General features: G+C 40.9%; 1 protein-coding gene across 3 annotated transcripts in view; it reads right to left on the reverse strand.

The window, feature by feature from the left end:
• Window positions 1–27,206, reverse strand: part of LOC133608457 (uncharacterized) — a 444,769-nt gene that overhangs the window by 254,576 nt on the left and 162,987 nt on the right. For all 3 annotated transcript variants that reach the window (XM_061963698.1, XM_061963697.1, XM_061963696.1), the window contains exons 6-9: window positions 19,683–19,866; window positions 9,389–9,572; window positions 8,038–9,226; window positions 1,809–1,882 (exon numbers count right to left, since the gene is read on the reverse strand). In XM_061963698.1, coding sequence (XP_061819682.1) covers window positions 1,809–1,882; window positions 8,038–9,226; window positions 9,389–9,572; window positions 19,683–19,866 — 1,631 coding nt within the window. The remainder of the gene's footprint in view (window positions 1–1,808; window positions 1,883–8,037; window positions 9,227–9,388; window positions 9,573–19,682; window positions 19,867–27,206) is intronic.

A 27,206-nucleotide genomic window follows, 5' to 3' on the forward strand; every position in this document is an offset into this window, starting at 1 on the left:
ATGTTGTGTTAAGGTGCAGATGTTCTCCCGAAATGTGTTTGTCATTCTTGTTTGGTTTTGGTTCAAAGTGTGGCGCATTATTAGTAAGAGTGTTAAAGTTGTTTTATATGGCCACCGTCAGTGTAACCTGTGTGGCTGTTGACCAAGTATGCATTGCTGTCACTTACGTATGCAAGCAGAAGATGCATATAACAAGAAGCTGGGCTGGCACGCTGTTTGTACAGGTTGTAGAGGGTGCTAGATGCTGTACCATCATGCCACGCCCTTATTATTATTGTAAGGGTGAAAATCGGAGAATATTAATTCCGGGAGTTTTCTGCGAGAGGCACTGAAATCCGGGAGTCTCCCGGGAAAATCGGGGGGGTCGGCAAGTATGCAGCTGAGCCGCATCAGTGATCAAAGAGCCGCATGCAGCTCCGGAGCCGCGGGTTGCCGACCCCTGAGCTAGCCTATTTAGCATGTTAGCACCGATTAGCTTGCTGTCGTGCATTGACCAAATACGTTTGATTAGCACTCCAACAAATCAGCAACATCAACAAAGCTCACCTTTGTGCATTCACGCACAGCATAAAATGTTTGGTGGACAAAACGAGACGAAGAAGGAGTGGCATAAAACACGTTTTTCTGTGGCAGCATCGGAGAAAGTAGTACATGCAAACATAATATAAACAGTGGCATTTCGAACAATTAAGAAGGTGTGTGTCATGTTTGTTCTCCGACAGAAACCATGGTGAAACAAAAAAATATATATATATTTTTTTTTTTTTTTCATTTCCGCACGTTTGAAAAATAATTTCTAGGCGCAGTCAAGGCGTTGAGGGGATCCAGTTTGGTGGCTGCAGGATTAGGTCTCTGCTTTTTGCAGATGATGTGGTCCTGATGGCTTCATCTGGTCCAGGATCTCCAGCTCTCACTGGATCGGTTCGCAGCCGAGTGTGAAGCGACTGGTATGAGAATCAGCACCTCCAAGTCCGAGTCCATGGTTCTCGCCCGGAAAAGGGTGGAGTGCCATCTCCGGGTTGGGGTGGAGACCCTGCCCCATGTGGAGGAGTTCAAGTACCTAGGAGTCTTGTTCACGACAGGCGGATCGGTGCGGCGTCTTCAGTAATGCGGACGCTGTAACGATCCGTTGTGGTGAGAAAGGAGCTGAGCCGGAAGGCAAAGCTCTCAATTTACCGGTCGATCTACGTTCCCATCCTCACCTATGGTCATGAGCTTTGGGTTATGACAAAAAAGGACAAGATCACGGGTACAAATGAGTTTCCTCCGTCGGGTGGCGAGGCTCTCCCTTAGAGATAGGGTAAGAAGCTCTGTCATCCGAGGGGAGCTCAAAGTAAAACCGCTGCTCCTCCACATCAAGAGGAGCCAGATGAGGTGGTTCGGGCATCTGGTCAGGATGCCACCCGAACGCCTCCTTAGGTAGGAGACCACGGGGAAGACCCAGGACACGTTGGGAAGACTATGTCTCCTGGCTGGCCTGGGAATGCCTCGGGATCCCCCGGGAAGAGCTGGACGAAGTTGGTGGGGAGAGGAAAGTCTGGGCTTCCCTGCTTAGGCTGCTGCCCCTGCGGCCCGACCTCGGATAAGCGGAAGAAGATGGATGGATGGATGGATGAAAAAGCTCCAGGGAGCCACTAGGGCGGCGATAAAGACAGCCACGGGTTGCTGACCCCCGGTCTATGCAGTGTAACTCATAAACACCTACAAACTCAACGGGTTTCTTCTTTTGATATCGGCGGAGTGGTGCACCGTGACTCATGATGGTAAACACAATAATGATAATAATAAGAAATACTTTAGGATCTTACCGTGGAAGAATCGGGCTCGTCTCCTTTCAGTGCTTCGCCGGTCCCGGCATGTTCAGACATGACGGCCTCCCCCTCTGGAGAAATGCAACACAACACAACACAACAGAGTCGATGCCATGACAAAGCCTTAGCACAGTGAGGAATCAATAACAAGTGAAGTGAGACATTTTTATCCTGCTGAAAATACACAGCGGAGTTGATGTAGCGGCCTTAGGCGAAAGTAACTTTGTTGCTGCAGCCATGTGATCTATGTCTTCATTTGCTACACTTTTTTTTTATTTTTTTTATCTCGGCTCCATTGATTAAACATCATGTGGTCAAAAAAGCATTCAATCAAGTTGGACAATGTGCAGTATCTACTGTAACAACTCGCCTTTGTTTTTCATTGTTTTTCACACCAATGAAGTCCCGAGCTTGAAACGAGAGGCCCCAATCGGCGCAGGCTGGACCTCAATCAGGTTCCATCATTCACGCCGTAGCTACGAATGCAGGGGTGTCCAAACTACGGCCCCTTCAGTCTGGCCCGTGAGTTTAATATGAAGTCTGGATCAAGTTTAATCTTAATACGATTACAGTATGATTGCGTAACACGTGCTGCCTGGTATAGAGAACATTAGTAATGCTGGTTTTATATTTAAGGTTACTGCACTGCAAAAACTGAAATCTAAGTAAGATTAAACATCTCAAATAAGGGTGATATTTGCTTGTTTTCTGTCTGATAAGATCATTCTTCTCACTAGGCAGATTTTATGTTAGTGTTTTACTTGTTTTAAGGGTTTTGGTCCTAAATGATCTCAATAAGATATTACAGCTTGTTGCTGAGATTTGATGAACTACAGTGCCCTCCAAAAGTATTGGAACGGTGAAGCCAGTTCCTTTATTTTTGTTGTAGACTGAAAACATTTGGGTTTGACATCAAAAGATGAATATGAGATAAGAAATCAACATTTCAACATTCATTTCCAGGTATTTACATCTGGATCTGATACACAACTTAGAAGATAGCATTATTTGTAATAGAACACAACATTTTTAGGTGAGCAAAAGTATTGGAACATATAAACTTAAAATAGATTAAAGTTAATAAGACTTTAGTTGCAAATCCTTTGCTTTCAATAAGTGCATCAAGCCTGTGAGCCATTGACATCACCAAACTTTTGCATTCTTCTTTTGTGAAGCTTTCACCGCAGCCTCTTTCAGTTGTTTTTTGTTTTGGGGGGTTACTCCCTTCAGTCTCCTCTTCAGCAGGTAAAATGCATGCTCTATTGGGTTTAAGTCTGGAGACTGACTTGGCCAGTCTAAAACCTTCCACTTCTTGCCCCTGATCAACTCCTTTGTTGTTTTGGTTGTTATCTTGCTGCATGATGAAGGATCTCCCAATCAGTTTGGTTGCATCTTTCTTTAAATTAGCAGACAAAATGTTTCTGTAGACTTCTGAGTTAATTTTGCTGCTGCCATCATGTGTACATCATCAATGAAGATGACGTCCCAGAAGAAGCCATGCAAGCCCAAGCCATGACATGATGTTTCACAGATGAGCTTGTATGTTTGGGATCATGAGCTGATCCTGTCTTTCTCCAAACGTTCGCCTTTCCATCACTTTGAAAGAAGTTCATCTTTGTCTCATCAGTCCCATAAAACCTTTTTCCAGAATTTTTGGGGCTCATCTCTGTACTTTTTGGCAAATTCCAGCCTGGTCTTCCTGTTATTCTTGCTAATGAGTGGTTTGCATCTTCTGGTGTAGCCTCTGTACTTCTGTTCATGAAGTCTTCTGCCAACATTGGATTGTGAAACCTTCACTCCTGCCTTCTGGAGGTCGTTGCTGATGTCACTAACAGTTGTTCTTTATAGCTCTCACAATGTTTCTGTCATCAACTCCTGATGTTTTCCTTGGTCTACCTGTTCCACACCTGTTGCTTAGTACACCAGTGGGTTTTTTCTTCTTCAGAACATTCCAAATGGTGGTACTGGCTATGGCCAATGTTTGTGCAATGGCTCTGATTGATTGTCCATCTTCTCTCAGATTCACAATTACTTCTTTTTCACCCATAGACAGCTTTCTGGTTTTCATGTTGGTTCCAACTCTAAATGCAGTCTGCACAGGCAAAACCTATCCTACCCAATCAGAATCTGAGCTCAGACATTCAGTGCTATTTATTGTTTGAATAATCAATGTAATTTGGAGACACCTGGGCAACAAAACACACATCAGTCAGTCATATGTTCCAATACTTATGCTCTCCTGATAAATGGGTAGGTTCAAACAAAAGGTGCTATCTTCTAAGTTGTGTATCATATCCAGATGCAAATACCTGGAAATGAGAGTTAAAATGTTGATATCTTGTCCCATTTTCATCTTTTGATGTCAAACCCAAATGTTTTCAGTCTACAACAAAAATAAACGAATTGGACTCACTGTTCCAATACTTTTGGAGGGCACTGTATATTGAGTAAAACATGCTTGAAACTAGAATATCAACTGATGCAAAGCTGTGTCATCAACACTCACAAGTATAAAACTACTTTTTTAAAGTAATAATTTCTTACTTCAAGCATGAAAAAAAATCATGATGTCGAGCGCATATCACTATGTCAAGATAATGGCACTAGCATTTACTTAATTTAAGAATATTTTTCAACATGAGCAAAAAGGTCTAATTTTGTTTTTTCTACCAAGACAAGTGCACTTGTTATTAGTGAGAATATACTTATTTTAAGGTATTTTTGGGTTCAATGAGGTTAGCTAATTTTACTTGTTTTGGAAAGTCTTGACAAGCCGAATTTTCTTGTTCTATTGGCAGATAATTTTGCTTAGTTCAAATAAAATACCCCTCATTTTTGTATTTTTTTTGCTTGTTTTTGAACACTGACTTTTTGCAGTGTGAGCATAACATCGATTTTTCTGACCCAATCAATGCAAATAAACTCAACAACAGAGAAAGTCAACAAACAGTCACACATAACATAAAACCTGCTTACTGAACTATGTGGATACAAACAAATATCCAAGCACCATACACCATCCATGTACATAGTGTATACATCCCCCCTAACCCCATTTTTTGTATATATTGTTTTTCAAATCACCTGACATGTATACTGTGTATATGTACATAATTTATCCATTTTTTAAAGGGGAACATTATCACAATTTCAGAAGGGTTAAAACCATTAAAAATCAGTTCCCAGTGGCTTATTTTATTTTTCGAAGTTTTTTTCAAAATTTTACCCATCACGCAATATCCCTAAAAAAAGCTTCAAAGTGCCTGATTTTAACCATCATTATATACACCCGTCCATTTTCCTGTGACGTCACATAGTGAAGCCAACACAAACAAACATGGCGCATAGAACAGCAAGCTATAGCGACATTAGCTCGGATTCAGACTCGGATTTCAGCGGCTTAAGCGATTCAACAGATTACGCATGTATTGAAACGGATGGTTGTAGTGTGGAGGCAGGTAGCGAAAACGAAATTGAAGAAGAAACTGAAGCTATTGAGTCATATTGGTTTGAACCGTATGCAAGCGAAACCGACGAAAACGACACGACAGCCAGCGACACGGGAGAAATCGAGGACAAATTCGGCGATCGCCTTCTAACCAACGATTGGTATGTGTTTGTTTGGCATTAAAGGAAACTAACAACTATGAACTAGGTTTACAGCATATGAAATACATTTGGCAACAACATGCACTTTGAGAGTGCAGACAGCCCAATTTTCATCAATTAATATATTCTGTAGACATACCCTCATCCGCTCTCTTTTCCTGAAAGCTGATCTGTCCAGTTTTGGAGTTGATGTCAGCAGGCCAGGGAAGCTAGGGTCGATATTCTTCTCTTGATCATCTTCGATGGCATAAAGGACGGTGTGTGCCAAGACATCCAGGGGGTTTAGCCCGCTCGTCTGCGGGAACAAACTGCCGCCATTGCTTGCCGTGCTACCGAGGCCCTTTGTCCCTGAATTGCTCACACACTCCGGCAGATTCAATGGGGGTCTGGCGGCAGATTTCTTTGACTTTATCGTTGGAAATGCATCTGCTTTGAGTGTCGCAGGATATCCACACATTCTTGCCATCTCTGTCGTAGCATAGCTTTCGTCGGTAAAGTGTGCGGAACAAACGTCCAATTTCTTGCCACTTTCGCATCTTTGGGCCACTGGTGCAACTTGAATCCGTCCCTGTTGGTGTTGTTACACCCTCCGACAACACACCGACGAGGCATGATGTCTCCAAGGTACGGAAAACAGTCGAAAAAACGGAAAATAACAGAGCTGATTTGACTCGGTGTTTGAGAAAATGGCGGATTGCTTCCCGATGTGACGTCACAACGTGACGTCATCGCTCCGAGAGCGAATATTAGAAAGGCGTTTAATTCGCCAAAATTCACCCATTTAGAGTTCGGAAATCGGTTAAAAAAATATATGGTCTTTTTTCTGCAACATCAAGGTATATATTGACGCTTACATAGGTCTGGTGATAATGTTCCCCTTTAACGTAATTTTTTATATACATTTTACAGGTTATATATCTTTTATTATTGAATGCATCAAATGTGACGAATATTTAATGGACCACAATGGAAACAAGCCTTTTGGCTTTTTGTGCCATCCATTTGCCTTTTTAAAGCATTACATGGATTCAATTCCTAAACCCTTGTGTGGTGTTCGGGTCTGTGGGACCCGTTTTAATTTTTTATTAAAAGACAAAATGATACAATTAATACATTTTTCAAACTGAGACTCACTGACTATGGCTCATTTTCTGTGAAGAACATATATCAGAATACATATTTAATGACCACACACCATACACCATACTTGCCAACCTTGAGACCTCCAATTTCGGGAGGTGGGGGGTGGGGGGTGGGGGCGTGGTCGGGGGTGGGGCGTGGTTGGGGGCGTGGTTAAGAGGGGAGGAGTATATTGACAGCTATATACATATATATACATATATATACATATATATACACATGTATATATATATATATATATATATATATATATATATATATACATATATATATATATATCCTAAAAATATGCAAACAAAACTGTGTTTGGATAATTGATACTTCAAACTTGCATAAATAAATATTAAGGAATATAACATAACTTGGCTTCTGAGAGCTTCAAAATGTAGTGAACAAAATGCTAAAGTTGTTGATAAACAAGCAATTATTTTAATAATTAAATATGGTCATTTTAAATGAATTATTATGATGATTTCAAATGAATTATTTCAAATATGTTTATTTTAATGTAAAATTATATGGCTGGATGTAATAAGGAGTCAGAAAAAATAAAAATACAATTAATTTTGATGTTTTTAGCAAAATATAGTAAAATTGTATTTAGTTTGTTTGTTTTTTTAATTAATAAATATCTATTTATTTTTAGGTAAGATAAACATAATAATACAATGTATCTCTAGTCTGGATGATTTAGTTCTTGTCACCCTGTCCTCCCGTAGTGAAAAAAGGCTGTCCTCACTCAGGTCTGCATGGAGCTGGAGGGGGCGTGGCCTCCAGCTCCGGCTGAAAATCGGGAGATTTTCGGGAGAATATTTGTCCCGGGAGGTTTTCGGGAGAGGCGCTGAATTTCGGGAGTCTCCCGGAAAATTCGGGAGGGTTGGCAAGTATGCCATACACTCCCCCCAACACATTTCTATTACATATAAGATGTCCGTGTCCACTGGACCCGGGGCTAATAGAAATGTGGAAATTGATGTTCTGTGTACCACACACACACACACACACACACACACACACACACACACACACACACACACACACACACACACACACACACACACACACACACACACACACATCAGGCCTAGACAGGAGGAGGACAGAGTGTAGTTACACAGAACATCAGAGGGTCAAATGTGCGAGAAAATGAGAGCAGACAGTGCTGACAAACAATGTTGCAACCTTGTGTGGGACCCGCAGGTGCAGAAACACAAAAGAAGAATCCCTGTGGGATGCAGAAACTGGCAGAGATATTTTCCGTGCAACGTTCATATTGTGGGTCTGATGGATGTTAAAATACTGAACAGATGTTTACCTTATCTCAATAAACATCTGTTCAGTATTTTAACATAAAAAGGTTTGATTGTGAGGCTTAAAAAGCCACAAAATGCAACGGGTCCATCAGACCCACAAACGCTGGCTGAGTAACAACAATATGATCCTACCATTCACATCTAGAAGCCAATCTTGTGCTCACCTTCATTCTGCTCAGCACCGTTTCCGTCTCCATCCTCCACCACAGAGGCTGGGTCCTCCTCCGAAGGCTCTGCCGGGGCACCTTGTTCCTCTGGTTCCTCCTCAGCTGTTTGGACGCTGAGCAGCGGTTCTTCGTGCTCGGAGGCGCCGCCATCGCCAGCAGCTTCCTCGGGCGGGTCCGCGTCCGACGGCGGAGAACATGTACTGCTGTCACATGGCGTCTCCACGTTGGTCCAGTTCTGCTCCTCGAGGGAAACGCTCTCCTCGGTCAGGTGGAACACGTCCGTCGTGCAGCTTCCGACTGATTGGAAACTGACGTCGTCGTCGCTGGACAGGCTAGGAGTGAGGCCGGGATCTAGATCGGCCTGCTCGGGTGGACCCTCGCTCTTGTCCTCGGCAAAGTCCGACGTCGCGGACGTGTCTTCGGGAGCTTCTGCTACAACTAACTCCATAGAAGTGGTCTGACCTGTGCGTTGTTGCTCCTGCTCTGCGGCGTAATCCCCAGCAGCTGTTTCCTGGTTTTCTTCCAAGCCGTGCACGTCGACCGGAGGTTCCCCCTCACCCAGGGGTGGAACATCTGACTCCTTGCTGACATCATCGCAGGCACACTCGGACGGAACTGGGAGGTCCTCTTCGGCTGATAAGGGGGCCAAGCCTGCGCTGTCGGTTTCCTGGTCGTCTAAAGAAAGGTGAGTCAACACCTCGCCATCCTGGTGAGGCTCCTCGCCTTCAGCGTCAGAGCCGTGTGAGGACTGGGACTGACCCATGACTAAACCTCCACCGGGTGTCTCGTCGTCTTCTCCTTCTTCTACTTCCTGCTCCTCTCCCTCTGTGGCCTCCTGTTCGGTTTCCTGCTCACCGCACCCTCCCACGGGCGGGCTCCCCCCTTCTCCTGCGCTCTCACACTCGCTCAAGCTGCGTGCGGTAACAGGCCGTTCCCTTCCCTCCGCCGATGGGCAATAATCTCTCCCAGACTGGAGACACACCCAAACCTCAAGGGGCACCGGGCCATGCTCTCGGGGGCTCACGGACACGCTCCAGTCGTCCTTCTCCTCGTCTCCGTACCCGCAAAATCCCTCCGAGTCCTCGGCTTTTTCAGCGTGCGGGCAGCCCGTCCCTGGCTCGATGTCCTCGCGGCATTCAGCAGCTGTGTGCAGAGAGTCAGAGTGCAGATCCAGCACAGAAACTCTCTGCGGAAAGAAAAAAAAAAAAAAAAAACTGGGGTAAAAGTTTCTCCAGAGGAAACAAACACATGTGCTCTCCAGCAGTCAATGAGGGATTGCGTAATAAGCTCGAGCAAAACAAGCATGGGGTCGTAAAACGAGGAAGAAAAGGGGGGGGGCGTGACTCACCTTGGCGTGGAGATGACACGTCAAATGCAGCAGCTGCTCCACGCTCACGCCGAGGGTCGGCGGATCGCGGCCCGGGCGGACGCTCTGCGTCAGCGTGTGCGTGCGCAGCCGGGGGAGGTGGCAGGCGACGCGGGCGTCTGTCGGGACCAGCTGGACGCACTCGGGCCCTTCTCCCGACTCGGCCCTGCACCGGAGAAATAAACACTTAGCTCATCCCTGAAGGAGCCGGGCCCTGATTGGCCCGCCGAGCACAGAGGGTTTTAACAGCGAGGTCAGCTGATCCACTCTCCCTTCTTTGGCCGCCCTAATCCATTTACTTTGAGAGTGAAGGAAGCCATTGTGGTTGATGAGGGCTCTTTTCTCAGCTGTTATAAGATAGTGGGTCGAGCTGTGTAAACGTGAAAGGAGGGGTCAGCAACCAACCGGCCGCGTCGCAAAAAAACAGGCGGACACATATGGAGGTTCATTTGTGTCTTTATTAGCAAACACTGAATTTTTAGGAGTTTTAAGTGAAGTGAAGTGAAGTGAATTACATTTATAAAGCGCTTTTTCTCTAGTGACTCAAAGCGCTTTACATAGTGAAACCCAATATCTAAGTTACATTTAAACCAGTGTGGGTTGGCACTGGGAGCAGGTGGGTAAAGCATCTTGCCCAAGGACACAACGGCAGTGACTAGGATGGCGGAAGCGGGGATCGAACCTGCAACCCTCAAGTTGCTGGTACGGCCGCTCTACCAACCGAGCTGAAAAAAAAAATGATCCACTGGAGCGATTCCTATCTGTAACGATTCTTCATCTATTGAAAGAAATTCAAATGTATTTAAAAAAATATATATATTTATATTTTTTACCTGTCCTGTCCAGCCACTCAGGCAAATCATATTGTTGATGTAGATCAAAGTCGTTTTTACTGAGGGCCACATAGCAGTTATATTTTTTCATGCATTTAATTAGTAGATTTTTTTTTTTTTAACTAAAATGTACAAAAAGTATAGTAAGTTGCAATAATTTCCCCTCAAAATGTAGTGTATATTACTGTAAATGGAAAAACAGTACTGCTGTTTTTATTAGAGATGTCCGATAATGGCTTTTTTGCCGATATACTTTTAATTACAGATTCCGATATCAACCGATACCGATATATACAGTCGTGGAATTAACACATTATTATGCCTAATTTTGTGATGCCCCGCTGGATGCATTAAACAATGTAACAAGGTTTTCCAAAATAAATCAACTCAAGTTATGGGAAAAAAATGCCAACATGGCACTGCCATATTTATTATTGAAGTCACAAAATGCATTCTTTTTTTTAACATGCCTCAAAACAGCAGCTTGGAATTTGGGACATGCTCTCCCTGAGAGAGCATGAGGAGGTTGAGGTGGGGGCGTAGGGGATAGCGGGGGGTGCATATTGTAGCGTCCCGGAAGAGTTAGTGCTGCAAAGGGTTCTGGGTATTTGTTCTGTTGTGTTTATGTTGTGTTACGGTGCGGATGTTCGCCCGAAATGTGTTTGTCATTCTTGTCTGGTGTGGGTTCACAGTGTGGCACATATTTGTAACAGTGTTAAAGTTGTTTATACGGCCACCCTCAGTGTGACCTGTATGGCTGAGGGTGTGGTTGATGAGGGCTCTTTTCTCAGCTGTTATAAGATAGCGGGTCGAGCTGTGTAAACGTAAAAGGAGGGGTCGGCGACCGCCGGGCGGCTGTCAACCGGCCGCGTCGCAAAAAAAACAGGCGGACACATATGGAGGTTCATTTGTGTCTTTATTAGCAAACACTGAATTTTTAGGAGTTTTAAAAATGATCCACTGGAGCAATTCCTATCTGTAACGATTCTTCATCTATTGAAAAAAATTCAAATGTATTTAAAAAAATATATATATTTCTATTTTTTACCTGTCCTGTCCAGCCACTCAGGCAAATCAATCAATCATTCAATCAATCAATGTTTATTTATATAGCCCTAAATCACAAGTGTCTCAAAGGGCTGCACAAGCCACAACGACATCCTCGGTACAAAGCCCACATAAGGGCAAGGAAAAACTCACCCCAGTGGGACGTCGATGTGAATGACTATGAGAAACCTTGGAGAGGACCGCATATGTGGGTAACCCCCCCCCCCCTAGGGGAGACCGAATGCAATGGATGTCGAGTGGGTCTGACATAATATTGTGAGAGTCCAGTCCATAGTGGATCCAGCATAATAGTAAGTGTCCAGTCCATAGTGGGGCCAGCAGGAAACACTGAATTTTTAGGAGTTTTAAAAATTATCCACTGGAGCAATTCCTATCTGTAACGATTCTTCATCTATTGAAAAAAATTCAAATGTATTTAAAAAAATATATATATTTATATTTTTTACCTGTCCTGTCCAGCCACTCAGGCAAATCATATTGTTGATGTAGATCAGAGGCGTCAAATTCCATTCCACCAACCACCCTGTTTTTGTTTTTGTTTTGTTTTTTCATGTATGTATTCATTTCACACCATATTCATTGCACTTCTATATTTTTTATATTTTTATATATTTGCACATTGTTTTTCTAGCATGCACACATCGCACTGTATGGAATGGCCTCATTCTCGTTACCTTGCGTAATGACAATAAAGCTGATTCTGATTCTGATTCTGATTCAAAGTCGTTTTTACTGAGGGCCACATCGCAGTTATATTTTTTCATGCATTTTATTAGTAGATTTTTTTTTTTTTTTTACTAAAATGTACAAAAAGTATAGTAAGTTGCAATAATTTCCCCTCAAAATTCAGTGTATATTACTGTAAATGGAAAAACAGTACTGCTGTTTTTATTAGAGATGTCCGATAATGGCTTTTTTGCCGATATACTTTTAATTACAGATTCCGATATCAACCGATACCGATATATACAGTCGTGGAATTAACACATTATTATGCCTAATTTTGTGATGCCCCGCTGGATGCATTAAACAATGTAACAAGGTTTTCCAAAATAAATCAACTCAAGTTATGGGAAAAAAATGCCAACATGGCACTGCCATATTTATTATTGAAGTCACAAAATGCAATATTTTTTTTAACATGCCTCAAAACAGCAGCTTGGAATTTGGGACATGCTCTCCCTGAGAGAGCATGAGGAGGTTGAGGTGGGGGCGTAGGGGATAGCGGGGTGGTGTATATTGTAGCGTCCCGGAAGAGTTAGTGCTGCAAGGGGTTCTGGGTATTTGTTCTGTTGTGTTTATGTTGTGTTACGGTGCGGATGTTCTCCCGAAATGTGTTTGTCATTCTTGTCTGGTGTGGGTTCACAGTGTGGCGCATATTTGTAACAGTGTTAAAGTTGTTTATACGGCCACCCTCAGTGTGACCTGTATGGCTGTTGACCAAGTATGTGTGGCATTCACTTGTGTGTGTGAAAAGCCGTAGATATTATGTGACTGGGCCGGCACACAAAGGCAGTGTCTTTAAGGTTTATTGGCGCTCTGTACTTCTCCCTACGTCCGTGTACACAGCGGCGTTTTAAAAAGTCATACATTTTACTTTTTGAAACCTATACCAATAATTTCCGATATTACATTTTAAAGCATTTACCGGCCGATATTATCGGACATCCCAGGTAACGATTCTTTATCTATTGAAAAAAATTTACATTTATTTTTAAAATTACACTATATTGCCAAAAGTATTTGGCCACCTATCCAAATGATGAGAATCAGGCGTGCTAATCGCTTGGCCTGGTGTATAAAATCAAGCACTTAGGCATGGAGACTGTTTCTACAAACATTTGTGAAAGAATGGGCCGCTTTCAGTGATTTCCAGCATGGAAAAACAAATCCAGTCGTGAAATTTCCTCGCTTCTAAATATTCAACAAGAGAAGTATCCAACACTTCTGTACAGCAGATATGACCATCTACATCAACAATATGATTGCCTGAGTGGCTGGACAGGACAGATTTAAAAAATAATAACAATAATAATTTTTAAATGTATTTTTGATTTTTTTTAATCGGTTAAGAATCATTACAAATACGTATCGTGATTATTCCGAAAAACATTTTGACACCCCTATAATGCAGTGTTAATATTTGTGTGGGCCATTGTAGTGGAAAAGTTTGGCCCTGAGGTTAACAAGGTTTAGTAGTCAGGCTATAAAAATGTGTTAAAGGTTAATTACGTAGGTTGAAAGGTGACACGGTAAACCGGGATAGTGCTCATCCTCCTTCCCTTTCAGTTCCAGAAGTTCTTGCAGCACTGAGTGCTAGACTCTGTGTCACGAGTGGACACCGCCCAGCCAGGCAGCAGTGTGTGCAACACTGGGTGGACTGCAGCGGCCCGGTCCGCCAGTGAGCTCACTCCTCAGGAGAGAAATGACACCACTCGTCCAAGAAAAAGAACCCGACGTGTTTTGGAGCGACTCGGGCAAAGTCTTACTTCCCTGGCCGAGCAGCTGGGAGATTTAGGAGAGGATCTCCGCTTGAAGCCGTATCTCAGTCCATTGAACAGCTGCTTGATATTGCGCAATAAAAAACAATCTGACCTCATTAGCTCGTCAGGGGAGGGAGGAACACATGCCCCTTCGCCTTTTGAATCTACGGACACGGCCCTGCTGTGTGTGAGTGTGAGTGGTACAACACATCATTAGACACACAAGTCGTAACCCAGACTTTGGTGAAGTGGAATAAGTTTCCCCATCTCTATGATTTCCAATGGAAAAATACTGAAACTCTGTGCCCTTAAGTTTTTTTTCGACAATTTTTGAGATCATCACGGCCAACAATTGACTTGTGGTGTACCATATGAACACACAACTCCAACACTCAACTCGGACACAATAAAAAAACTGTACGTGTACTTAAAATGATGTATGATGTAGGGTTGTACGGTATACCGGTATTAGTATTGTACCGCGATACTAATGAATCACATTCGGTACTATACCGCCTCTAAAAAGTACTGTTTTTTTAGCATCACAAAATATATTTTTTTTCAGAGCCAAAATACTCGTCCTCTTTCTTCTTAATTCTCTACGCGCAATAATTAGGTTCAGAAAATGTTGACTTTAAATGCACAACATCCTTGAAATTGCCACGACTGTGCCAGTACTGAGACCGGCTACACTGCAAAAAGTCAGTGTTCAAAAACAAGAAAAAAAAAATATATATATATATATATATATATATATATATATAAATGAGGGGTATTTTATTTGAACTAAGCAAAATGATCTGCCAATAGAACAAGAAAATTCGGCTTGTCAAGACTTTCCAAAACAAGTAAAATTAGCTAACCTCAATGAACCCAGAAATACCTTAAAATAAGTATATTCTCACTAATTAGTGCACTTTTCTTGGAAGAAAAAAAAACAGACCTTTTTGCTCAATATGTTGAAAAATATTCTTAAATTAAGTAAATGCTAGCGCAGGGGCCAACCCCCCCCCCCGATTTTCCCGGGAGACTTTTGGATTTCTGAAATATTTAATATTCTCCGATTTTCACCCTTACAATAATAATAAGGGTGTGCCATGATGAAACAGCATTTAGCGCCCTCTACAATCTGTATAAACAGCGTGCCAGCCAAGCCTCTTGTTATATGCTTCTTCTGCTTGCACACGTAAGTGACAGCAAGGCATACTTGGTCAACAGCCACACAGGTTACACTGACGGTGGCCATATTGGTACGGGGGGGTTGCTTGGTCAAATTCAGCTTTGCTAGATGACAGCATCGATAGCCTTTTATTAATTCCGGTAGGTATTCTTTTCGTGGTGGTGGGTGGGTGGTTGCTGTCATGGTGCACGTATTGGAGTGTTGTGTTGGGTTTCGTGAATGGTTGGTAGCTGTTATTTCTCAGGTTGAAAGTGACGTCAAGGAAGTTGACGGTTTGCTTGTTGGCTTCAATCGTGATCCGTAGGCCGTTCTCTTTGAAAATTTGGCATATGCGCTTCTGACCAAGCAACCCCCCCGTACCAAAAAGCCCTTGATGAAAGCGGATACAATTTCACCCTCACCTATGAACCCACGTCAGGAAACCAGCCAAAAAAGAACAGAAAACGAAACGACATCATCTGGTACAACCCCCCATACAGCAAAAACGTCTCAACTAACATTGGACACAAATTCCTCAATCTGATTGACAAACACTTTCCCAAAGACAACACCCTAAGAAAAGTATTCAACAAGAACAACATTAAATTGAGCTACAGCTGCATGAACAATATACGACAAATCATCTCAAACCACAACAAAACAATTGCAAATGAGCCATCGGCCCCCGGACAGAGCGACTCCAAAACCAACAAAGGCTGTAACTGTCGAAAGAAACCTGATTGCCCTCTCAACGGGGGGTGCTTACAAACATCAGTTGTCTACCAATCTAAGATAATACGCAAGGACATTAACACATCCGACACATATGTAGGATTAACCGAGGGAGAATTCAAAACCAGATGGAACAATCACAAGGCTTCTTTCAGGAACCAAAACCTGCGGAATACCACAGAACTCAGCAAACACATTTGGGACCTCAAAGACAATAATGTTGAATATTCAATAACATGGCAAATTCTTGCATCCAGCACACCTTACAATAGTGGTAATAAAAGATGCAACCTATGCTTGAAAGAGAAACTGTTTATTATTTACCGTCCAGACCTGTCATCCCTCAACAAGCGCAGCGAAATTGTATCAGCATGCCGCCACAGACGGAAACACCTCCTAGGTAACACATGAGCCAATCACCACGCCCCTACGCCAGCCTGTACCCACCCACTCTGTGCCCTATATAAACCATGGTATGTGAATGCTCCCATTAAAATCTCCTGATGATTGAGGGTACCCCCCCTCATGAAACAGGCCTGTAGAGATGAAATAGTCTTGTGATTTTTTTTTCACACACATACATATATTGCGCTCTACTACGGTATCGAGCACTATTTTTTGGATAACCTTATTAAGACATATATATATATATATATATATATATATATGATATGAGTGTGTATGTTACTCATCAGTTACTCAGTACTTGAGTATTTTTTCACAACATACTTTTTACTTTTACTCAAGTAAATATTTGGGTGACTACTCCTTACCTTTACTTGAGTAATACATCTCTAAAGTAACAGTACTCTTACTTGAGTACAATTTCTGGCTACTCTACCCACCTCTGGACATTCTCACTTTAAAAAAGTTTTATACTTGTGAGTGTTGATGACACAGCTTTGCATCAGTTGATATTCTAGTTTCAAGCATGTTTTACTCAATATAGGTCATCAAATCTCAGCAACAAGCTGTAATATCTTACTGAGATCATTTAGGACCAAAACCCTTAAAACAAGTAAAACACTCTAACACAAAATCTGCTTAGTGAGAAGAATTATCTTATCAGACAGAAAATAAGCAAATATCACCCTTATTTGAGATATGTAATCTTACTTAGATTTCAGTTTTTGCAGTGTAGAATTGGAGCTATGTTTACTTCCGTAAACACTGCAGTGCGTCATGTTCGCATGTGGGTCAGATTGCATTCACATTAGAAATTGATTTTTTTTTGTAATGATTGAAATTGACAAAAAAAAACCTGAATTGGACATCCTACCCTGCAGTATGAACGCATATTTACATTTCGCACTATTTTGTAATACTTTCGTAAGCATTTCTTACGTCTTCCTTTTATTTGTTGAGTTTGTTTATTTTATTCATTAAAAAAATCCAACAAAGGAATAAAATACAAATAAAACAATCAACATCAAGTAAATTATGAATGAAAAGGAGCAGAAAAAAGTTAAAAACGTATAATATCCGCCCCCTTTTTTCACAAATACAACAATTGACTTCCAATGTACAAACCCATTATTTTGTTTTACGACAATTAATCCAGAAAGTGAAGAAATAATTTTACTCAATCATAAAATTTTGAAAATGTATTTAAAATATTTTTTTATAAATATTCATTAATTTTTTAATATATTTTGTAAAATTATGAATCAATTTAGAATCAGAATAAATAAAAATTTCAAAAATTGATTTGATTTTGAGCACCCCTACTTATTATATAGCGTATTACAATTTGTTTGTACATTAAAAATACAAATAAATACAATAATATTTTTCATAAATATTTATCAATTTTTTAATATATTTTGTAAAATTATGAATCAATTTAGAATCAGAATAAATAAAAATTTCAAAAATTGATTTTATTTTGAGCACCCCTACTTATTATATAGCGTATTACAATTTGTTTGTACATTAAAAATACAAATACAATAATATTTTTCATAAATATTTATTAATTTTTTAATATATTTTGTAAAATTATGAATCAATTTAGAATCAGAATAAATACAAATTTCAAAAATTGATTTGATTTTGAGCACCCCTACTTATTATATAGCGTATTACAATTTGTTTGTACATTAAAAATACAAATAAATACATAAATATCCGTTTGTTACCTAGACTTATGATTTCAAAGCAAGTTATCCATCCATGAGTATGAACAACAATCAAATAATCAAATGCATAGATAATTGTGTATTATATCTTGGGGCAATTATACATTTAGCGGCCCTCTGAAGGCTATGTGGCCCTCAATGAAAATGATTTTGATACCCTGGTCTACCATATAATATCACTTAAATGTATTTTTCGTCATGTACAGGTACGTGTGTTAGGGATATGTGACCGGCGTCTCTTTGAGCTGTAATTTGACCCCCTTAACATGTTTCAAAACTCACCATATATGACACACACATCAGGACTGGCGAAAATTGCCAAAAACCAAACCCCAAAACTCAAAATTGCGCCCCCTAGGAAAAAACACAGACAAAACTGTTTGTAACTTCCGGTAGGAATGTCGTAGAGACATGAAACAAAAACCTCTATGTAGGTCTGACTTAGACCTAGATTTCATACACTGACATCTTTCAGCAAAAATCAACAGGAAGTTGGCAATTCCCCCTTCAAAACAAAAGTTTAGTAAAAACAGTCACTTTTGCCTCTTTGAGCTGTAATTTGACCCCCTTAACATGTTTCAAAACTCACCATATTTGACACACACATCAGGACTGGCGAAAATTGCCAAAAACCAAACCCCAAAACTCAAAATTGCGCCCCCTAGGAAAAAACACAGACAAAACTGTTTGTAACTTCCGGTAGGAATGTCGTAGAGACATGAAACAAAAACCTCTATGTAGGTCTGACTTAGACCTAGATTTCATACACTGACATCCTTCAGCAAAAATCAACAGGAAGTTGGCAATTCCCCCTTCAAAACAAAAGTTTAGTAAAAACAAGTCACTTTTGCCTCTTTGAGCTGTAATTTGACCCCCTTAACATGCTTCAAAACTCACCAAACTGGACACAAACATCAGGACTGGCAGAAATTGCGATCTAATAAAAAAAAAAAAACCTAAAACCCAAAATTGCGCTCTAGGAAGAAAACACAGACACAACTGCTCCTAGGAAGAAAACTCAGACAAAACTGCCTGTAACTTCCAGTAGGAATGTCGTAGAGACATGAAACCTCTATGTAGGTCTCACTTAGACCTACATTTCATGTATTGACAACCCCCAGCAAAAATCAACAGGAAGTTTGCCATTCCCCCTTCAAAACAAAAGTTTTGTAAAAAACGGTCACCTTTTTTCAAACATTATCTCCTCTGAGCGCGTTTGTCGTGTCGGCTTCAAACTAGCACAGGAGAGAGATTGAACCCTTCTGATTAAAAGTTGACCAAAGAGTTTTAATTACTGCTCCGGGTTGGATTTTATGTGCCGTCAAAGTCGGTCCCGTCCATCGCTGCTTGCAGCTTTAATTTATTTTATTTTTTTAGGGGGGGAACAGTCAATATTTATTTATTTTATTTTATTATTTGTTTTCTTATAAAATAAAAGTGAGCTTTTGTTAAACCAAATATTGTGTTTTTTTCCATATACAACAACCTATCTGGATTCGATAAGAGAATCGATAAGGAATCGGTTCGATAAGAGGATTCGATAATGGGCTCGAACTCGATAATTTCTTATCAAACATCATCCCTATTTAGCACCGTACAATAAATAAATCCTTGTTCATGCCCACTGACAAAAAAAAACTGAAATCACTACTCTTCAGTTTTTTGGAGTATATTTTTTCTTGACATGTTTCGGGTCACCTGTTTATCATTTAACACGTGTGGGAGTTTCGATTCTTCCGAACCGTTGCTAGGACAAAATAGTCCAGTCTCTCCCCGGGGGTTGTGGATTAAATGAAGGATTGTCCGTGTAGAACTGAACGGTCTGTGAAAAAAAACTCATCTTCAAACAAGATGGGGACTTACTGTGCCAGGAGCTCGTGGAGGGCGTCGTGGCCCCGCATCGCAGCGACGGCGGCGGGGGTGTGGCCTTGCCGGTTGGCCAGTCGCACGGCTTCCCCGGCTCCCGGCTGTCGCAACAGGAAGTTTGTGACGCGATGGAGGCCCCGGCGGGCGGAAAAATGCAGCAGGGTCTCGCGGGGAACCGGATCTGAAAAGAACAAAGAACAGAAATGTACACGTTTTAATGAGGATGGGCGATAACACGATATCACTATGTATCGCATGGGTGTCAAACTCTGGCCCGCCGTGTAATTTCACATGGCCCTTGAGGCGATATCAAATTAACACTAAAGCTGGCCCACCGATCCTTCTGGGAGTCTTCAAACGAGTGCTGGCCCAGTCACCTAACATGTGCGGCTTCTGCACGCACACACATTAGAATGCAACGCATACTTCATAAAAAGCAATACAGGTTACACTGAGGGTAGGCGAATAAAAAACGTTAACACTGTTAGAAATATACGCCACACTGTTAACGGGACGTTACAAGGTGTGTGTGTGGGGGGGCGGGGGGAGGTTTGGTGGTGCGGGGCGTATTTTGTAGCGTCCCGGGAGATAGTGCTGTAAAGGATTCTGGGTATTTGTTCTGTTGTGTTTATGTTGTGTTCTCCCGAAATGTGTTTGTCATTCTTGTTTGGTGTAGATTCACAGTGTGGCGTATATTTCTAACAGTGTTAAAGTTTTTTATACTGGCACCCTCAGTGTAACCTGTATCGCCGTTGATTAAGTATGGGCTGGATTCGCTCGTGTGTGCGTACAGAAGCCGCACATATCTTGTGACTGGGTCTGAACGATGTTAGAATGGATGAAAAGCGGACGTGACGATAGCTCGTAGAGTACGTTAAAGGTGTTTGGTGGTAGAGGGGGCGTATTTTGTAGTGTCCCGGGAGTTAGTGCTGCAAAGGATTCTGGGTATTTGTTCTGTTGTGTTTATGTTGTGTTCTCCCGAAATGTGTTTGTCATTCTTGTTTGGTGTAGATTCACAGTGTGGCGTATATTTCTAACAGTGTTAAAAGTTTTTTATACTGGCACCCTCAGTGTAACCTGTATCGCCATTGATTAAGTATGCTCTGGATTCGCTCGTGTGTGCGTACAGAAGCCGCACATATCTTGTGACTGGGTCTGAACGATGTTAGAATGGATAAAAAGCGGACGTGAAGATAGCTCGTAGAGTACGTTAAAGGTTAATTTGTTCAACCTTGGCTTTGTTCAGTTTTTTTGGCCCACTCTGTATTTGAGTTTGACACCCCTGATGTATCGCGATAGACAGACACATAATTGATATTAATAAAAAAAAAAAAAAGTTTGATAAAATGTTTTTTTTTAAAAAACAGAAGTTGCAAAAGCAAGGTTGGTTGTATGAACAAAGGCACCCGCCCTCTGGTAACCAATCAGGTAACAGTAGCAACTATCAAGTTTGGTTGATTCATTGCATGGAGTGAGAAGAGAAAGTCGAAATGAAGAAATTGTGGATAAAAGAAGAAAAGTCACCTGGACAGCATGGCACGTTTTTAGATTTTTTTTAAAAAAAGGGACCAATGTGGTCTGTAAATGAGGCAAGGCACTCGTCCCCACCAAGACCGCTAATACCACACCACCTTTTAGAGCACAGCTGTAACTTCCTGGCACTAAACCTGCAGAAAATACTACTTCTCCCCTTATTCACAATGCAGGTCAATTCCTATCTGCTTGACCATATGCAACCTGTATCGCAGGGGAGTCCAAGTCAAGGCACAGATCCGGCCTGCAAATTAATGATCTATGGCCCCCGGGATGATATTTGATTAGTATTAGAAGCGGCCCGCAGGCCACAGCCGCCTGCTGCTGTTTTGCACGCACCAATACTCCATCGGTGTTGGCGCTAGGAATTTTCTAAATGGGGTCCCAGGGACACCATCAAGTCATAAAAATGGGCTCCCACTTTTATGTAACCGTTTTGAAAACAAATGATTGATTGATTGATTGAAACTTTTATTAGTAGATTGCACAGTACAGTACATATTCCGTACAATTGACCACTAAATGGTAACACCCCAATAAGTTTTTCAACTTGTTTAAGTCGGGGTCCACGTTAATCAATTCATGGTACAAATATATACTATCAGCATAATACAGTCATCACACAAGTTCAAGGGGAACATTATCACCAGACCTATGTAAGCGTCAATATATACCTTGATGTTGCAGAAAAAAGACCATATATTTTTTTAACCGATTTCCGAACTCTAAATGGGTGAATTTTGGCGAATTAAACGCCTTTCTAATATTCGCTCTCAGAACGTGACGTCACATCGGGAAGCAATCCGCCATTTTCTCAAACACCGAGTCAAATCAGCTGTTATTTTCCGTTTTTTCGACTGTTTTCCGTACCTTGGAGACATCATGCCTCGTCGGTGTGTTGTCGGAGGGTGTAACAACACCAACAGGGACGGATTCAAGTTGCACCAGTGGCCCAAAGATGCCAAAGTGGCAAGAAATTGGACGTTTGTTCCGCACACTTTACCGACGAAAGCTATGCTACGACAGAGATGGCAAGAATGTGTGGATATCCTGCGACACTCAAAGCAGATGCATTTCCAACGATAAAGTCAAAGAAATCTGCCGCCAGACCCCCATTGAATCTGCCGGAGTGTGTGAGCAATTCAGGGACAAAGGACCTCGCTAGCACGGCAAGCAATGGCGGCAGTTTGTTCCCGCAGACGAGCGAGCTAAACCCCCTATCGACCCTAGCTTCCTTGGCCTGCTGACATCAACTCCAAAACTGGACAGATCAGCGTTCAGGAAAAGAGCGCGGATGAGGGTATGTCTACAGAATATATTAATTGATGAAAACTGGGCTGTCTGCACTCTCAAAGTGCATGTTGTTGCCAAATGTATTTCATATGCTGTAAACCTAGTTCATAGTTGTTAGTTTCCTTTAATGCCAAACAAACACATACCAATCGTTGGTTAGAAGGCGATCGATCGCCCAATTCGTCCTCGCTTTCTCCCGTGTCGTTTTCGTCGGTTTCGCTTGCATACGGTTCAAACCGATATGGCTCAATAGCTTCAGTTTCTTCTTCAATTTCGTTTTCGCTACCTGCCTCCACACTACAACCATCCGTTTCAATACATGCGTAATCTGTTGAATCGCTTAAGCCGCTGAAATCCGAGTCTGAATCCGAGCTAATGTCGCTATAGCTTGCTGTTCTTTCCGCCATGTTTGTTTGTGTTGGCATCACTATGTGACGTCACAGGAAAATGGACGGGTGTATATAACGATGGTTAAAATCAGGCACTTTGAAGCTTTTTTTAGGGATATTGCGTGATGGGTAAAATTTTGAAAAAAAACGAAAAATAAAATAAGCCACTGGGAACTGATTTTTAATGGTTTTAACCCTTCTGAAATTGTGCTAATGTTCCCCTCTAAGACCTTTGTTAGATCGGAATCTGGGTTTAACGTGGTTTGTAGAGCTCCCCCTGGTGTTGTGGTTATGGCGGTCATTTACGTTATGGAAGTAGTTTGACATGTACTTCGGTATCAAGATAATGCATAAATGCATTATCCTGTTATATCACACATTCTATATTGTGTTTTGGAAAACGGTTGTCATACACGTTACTTGGTTCATTAAAAAAAATAATACAAAAGAAAACACATTTTTATTCAGTTATAAACATTCATTCAATTTCTTCTTTCCTTCATGGATATAAACTTTACCGCTGCCGGTATTTTTTTTCTATATTTTGATTGTAATATTTTCAGAATGTGTTTGTTCTATTTTTGGCCAAAGTAAGACAAAGAAAACAATCTGAAGTTGTCTTTATTTTTTATTTTTAATGCCATGATTTTAATAGTCCGGCCCGCGTGTGCACAGATTTTCCATGTTTGAGCTAAAATGAATTCGACACCTTGTCATATCCGACCCAGGCCTCTTTCTTATGTGGAAATAAATTGCATTGATATGAGACGTGTCTTCAATGTGAATGCTCCCGCGCTCAGGTCGCATTCATCCGACCAGAACGTCATCCAAAAGCGTTAAGTGTCATAATTATTACACAAAAATAGTTGACAGGGGAGCGAAAAAATAGGTGAAAATTCCACCAAAATATCCCGTAAAACTGCCAGAGCCAAAATACTCGTCCTCTTCCTTCTTAATTCTCTAGGTGCAATAATTGGGTTCAGAAAAATGTTGACTTTAAATGCACAACATGCTTGAAATTGCCACGACTGTGCCAGTACTGAGACCGACTAGAACTGGAGCTACGTTTACTTCCGTAAACACTGCAGTGCGTCATGTCCGCATGCGGGTCAGATTGCATTCACATTAGAAATAGCATTTTTTTTTTTTTTGTAATGATCGAATTTGACCAAAAAAAAAAAACTGAATTGGACATCCTACCCTGCAGTGTGAACACATATTTACATTTCGCACTATTTTGTAATATTTTATTAAACAATTCTTACGTCTTTCTTTTTTTTTTGTTGAGTTTGTTTATTTTATTCATTTAAAAAATTAGAGATGTCCGATAATATCGGACTGCCGATATTATCAGCCGATAAATGCTTTAAAATGTATTATCGGAAATTATCGGTATCGGTTTCAAAAAGTAAAATTTATGACTTTTTAAAACGCCGCTGTGTATACGGACGTAGGGAGAAGTACAGAGCGCCAATAAACCTTAAAGGCACTGCCTTTGTGTGCCGTCCCAATCACATAATATCTACGGCTTTTCACACACACAAGTGAATGCAATGCATACTTGGTCACCAGCCATACAAGTCACACTGTTACAAATGTGCCACACTGTGAACCCACACCAAACAAGAATGACAAACAAAGAACATCCGCACCGTAACACAACATAAACACAACAGAACAAATACCCAGAACCCCTTGCAGCACTAAATCTTTCGGGACGCTACAATATACACCCCCCGCTACCCATGCTCTCTCAGGGAGAGCATGTCCCAAATTCCAAGCTGCTGTTTTGAGCCATTTAAAAAAAAAAAAACTATGCACTTTGTGACTTCAATAATAAATATGGCAGTGCCATGTTGGCATTTTTTTCCCCATAACTTGAGTTGATTTATTTTGGAAAACCTTGTTACATTGTTTAATGCATCCAGCGGGGCATCACAACAAAATTAGGCATACTAATGTGTTAATTCCACGACTGTATATATCGGTATCGGTTGATATCGGAATCGGTAATTAAGAGTTGGACAATATCGGAATATGGGATATCGGCAAAAAAGCCATTATCGGACATCTCTAAAAAAAAATCAAACAAAGGAAAAAAAAATACAAATAAAACAATCAACATCAAGTAAATTATGAATGAAAAGGAGCAGAAAAAAGTTAAAAACGTTCACAATTGACTTGTGAAGAAATAATTTTACTCAATCATATCTTTTCATCGTCATTTTTGTACTTTCATTTTAAAAGTTCAAGTGTTCGATATGAATTTAAAATGTTGAGTGTTTTCATGCTTGTGGTGATATTTATTTTCTTTCTGCAATGATATCTGAGGGGATTAGAATCAGAGGATGGTTACATTTTTTAATTATTTTTTTTATAGATTTTTCTCCCGGTCCTTGTTTTGGATAAGTCGTAAAAATACCAACAATTATCTACATTGTCCAATGATATAAAGCTTTTACATCCTGATACCGTTTTCAGTCATATCGCCGAGCCCGCCGTTTGATTACGCTCACATACCTGCCAACTTTTGAAATCAGAAAAACCTAGTAGCCAGGGTCCAGGGGCCGCAGGCCTCGGTAGGTCCAGGACAAAGTCCTGGTGGGGGTTCAGGCTTCGCCCCCCGACGCAAAATGATTATTAGCATTCAGACAGGTTAAAATGTTGCTAAAACCATCACTTTTCTATCAGTCACAGTGACTTTTCAAAACAAAAATATTACAGCAAAAATCATATGGGTTGATTGACATGTTTATTCTGTAAGATAACTTCAATAGTTTTAAATTATTTTGACAGTTAATGCCAGTTATCCTGTCAACCTTTCACAAGACGTCAATTTGTTAATTGAAAGTATAAACAGTATAAACACTTTTTACAGTAAACAAATGGTAAAACAGTACTAAACAATTCCATTAAAAAAAAATTGGTGTCATTATTAACTTTCTGTCCAAGCTTGTATAATCTACTGCCTTGTTCAATTGTAAAAAATATTCTGTGCCTAAAATTCACATTTCTATCACAATTATCATACTGTAAACATGGTAAGCTAACTGCATTAAAATGAATAGTCCTGTCAATAGCATGGAATTACAATTCAAATGTAGTTTTTTTGTAAGCCTTTCAAAAGAATTCAAAATATGAAAAATGAATGAAAATTAATTTAAGCCATCAGACACTTGAAAAGTGGCACATCACATCTCTAATGTAATCATTTTAACTTTTCAACAGAAATAGCACTGCAAAAATATTAAGGACATACTTCTGTATTTTGGTAGTTATGCTGTCAACATTTAACAAGATTTCTTCAACTTGGACTTGAAAGCATAAATAGTATAAACACTTTTAACAGTATAACAGTACTAAACAATTCCAATAGATAACATTGGTGTCATTACCTTTTTGTGGCTAAAATCCGAAAAACGTTGAAAGTTTTCCACTTGTATCGCTAGCGACGGCATTAGACTTGTGTTTTTTTGTCCCAACGTGGTCTTTTACATCGTTATTTCCTCCGTGTCCGATCGGAAAATCTTGTCTGCACAAGGTGCAATTCGCGTAGTTTTCACCCTTTTTGGAACGGATAATTATTCCCGGATAGGCTTTTGAATATTCTTCACGGAATGACTGCAGTTTTCTTTTCGGTTTAAGACTCGTTTGCGATTTTTCTCCGGCTGATTCCATGATCGTTCGCTCGTTTGGAAACAATGGCAACAGGTACCTCGTGCTTGGCAGCGGTGCTATAAATAGCCTTGCGCATGGCATTCGGAATGGCTCGATCGGAAGTTACGAGAAGCAGTGTCGATTGTCATTGTTGTTACGCGATTTCGTGAATAAAACTTAAACTTTTTTTTTTTTTTTTAATTAATGAAAAAACGTATTTTTTATCACTGCAACCGTAACCCGGAATAGGTTGATGAAAACCGTACTAATTACGGGAAAACCGGAGTAGTTGGCAGGTATGCACTCAGACCTTAGGGAGAGTTTCGTGCTACGCGCCAACTCAAAGGCTCCGCCCACATCCTCTGGCGTAAGCGGAAAACCCTTCGTTATTCATCATCGACTATCCATCTGACATTCCTGATTTTGATTTAGGCTCATTTGGGTAAACTCTCTGCGAGGAGTCTGTGACAGGATGACCCCTGGATTTTGTCCAAAACAACCACTTCAAGCCAAAAACGCCGACCTTGCGGAGTCCTCCAGACTTCTTGGTGCATCCTATCATGATAAACAGATTTTTGTCTGGATAACTGGTCTTCAGGGCTGTTATTTTGTTAATCTTTCCGATGGCGGGCTTTTGGGGTGGTTGTGT

This window comes from Nerophis lumbriciformis, linkage group LG06 (assembly GCF_033978685.3).
Source record: "Nerophis lumbriciformis linkage group LG06, RoL_Nlum_v2.1, whole genome shotgun sequence".
Taxonomy (NCBI): Eukaryota; Metazoa; Chordata; class Actinopteri; order Syngnathiformes; family Syngnathidae; genus Nerophis; species Nerophis lumbriciformis.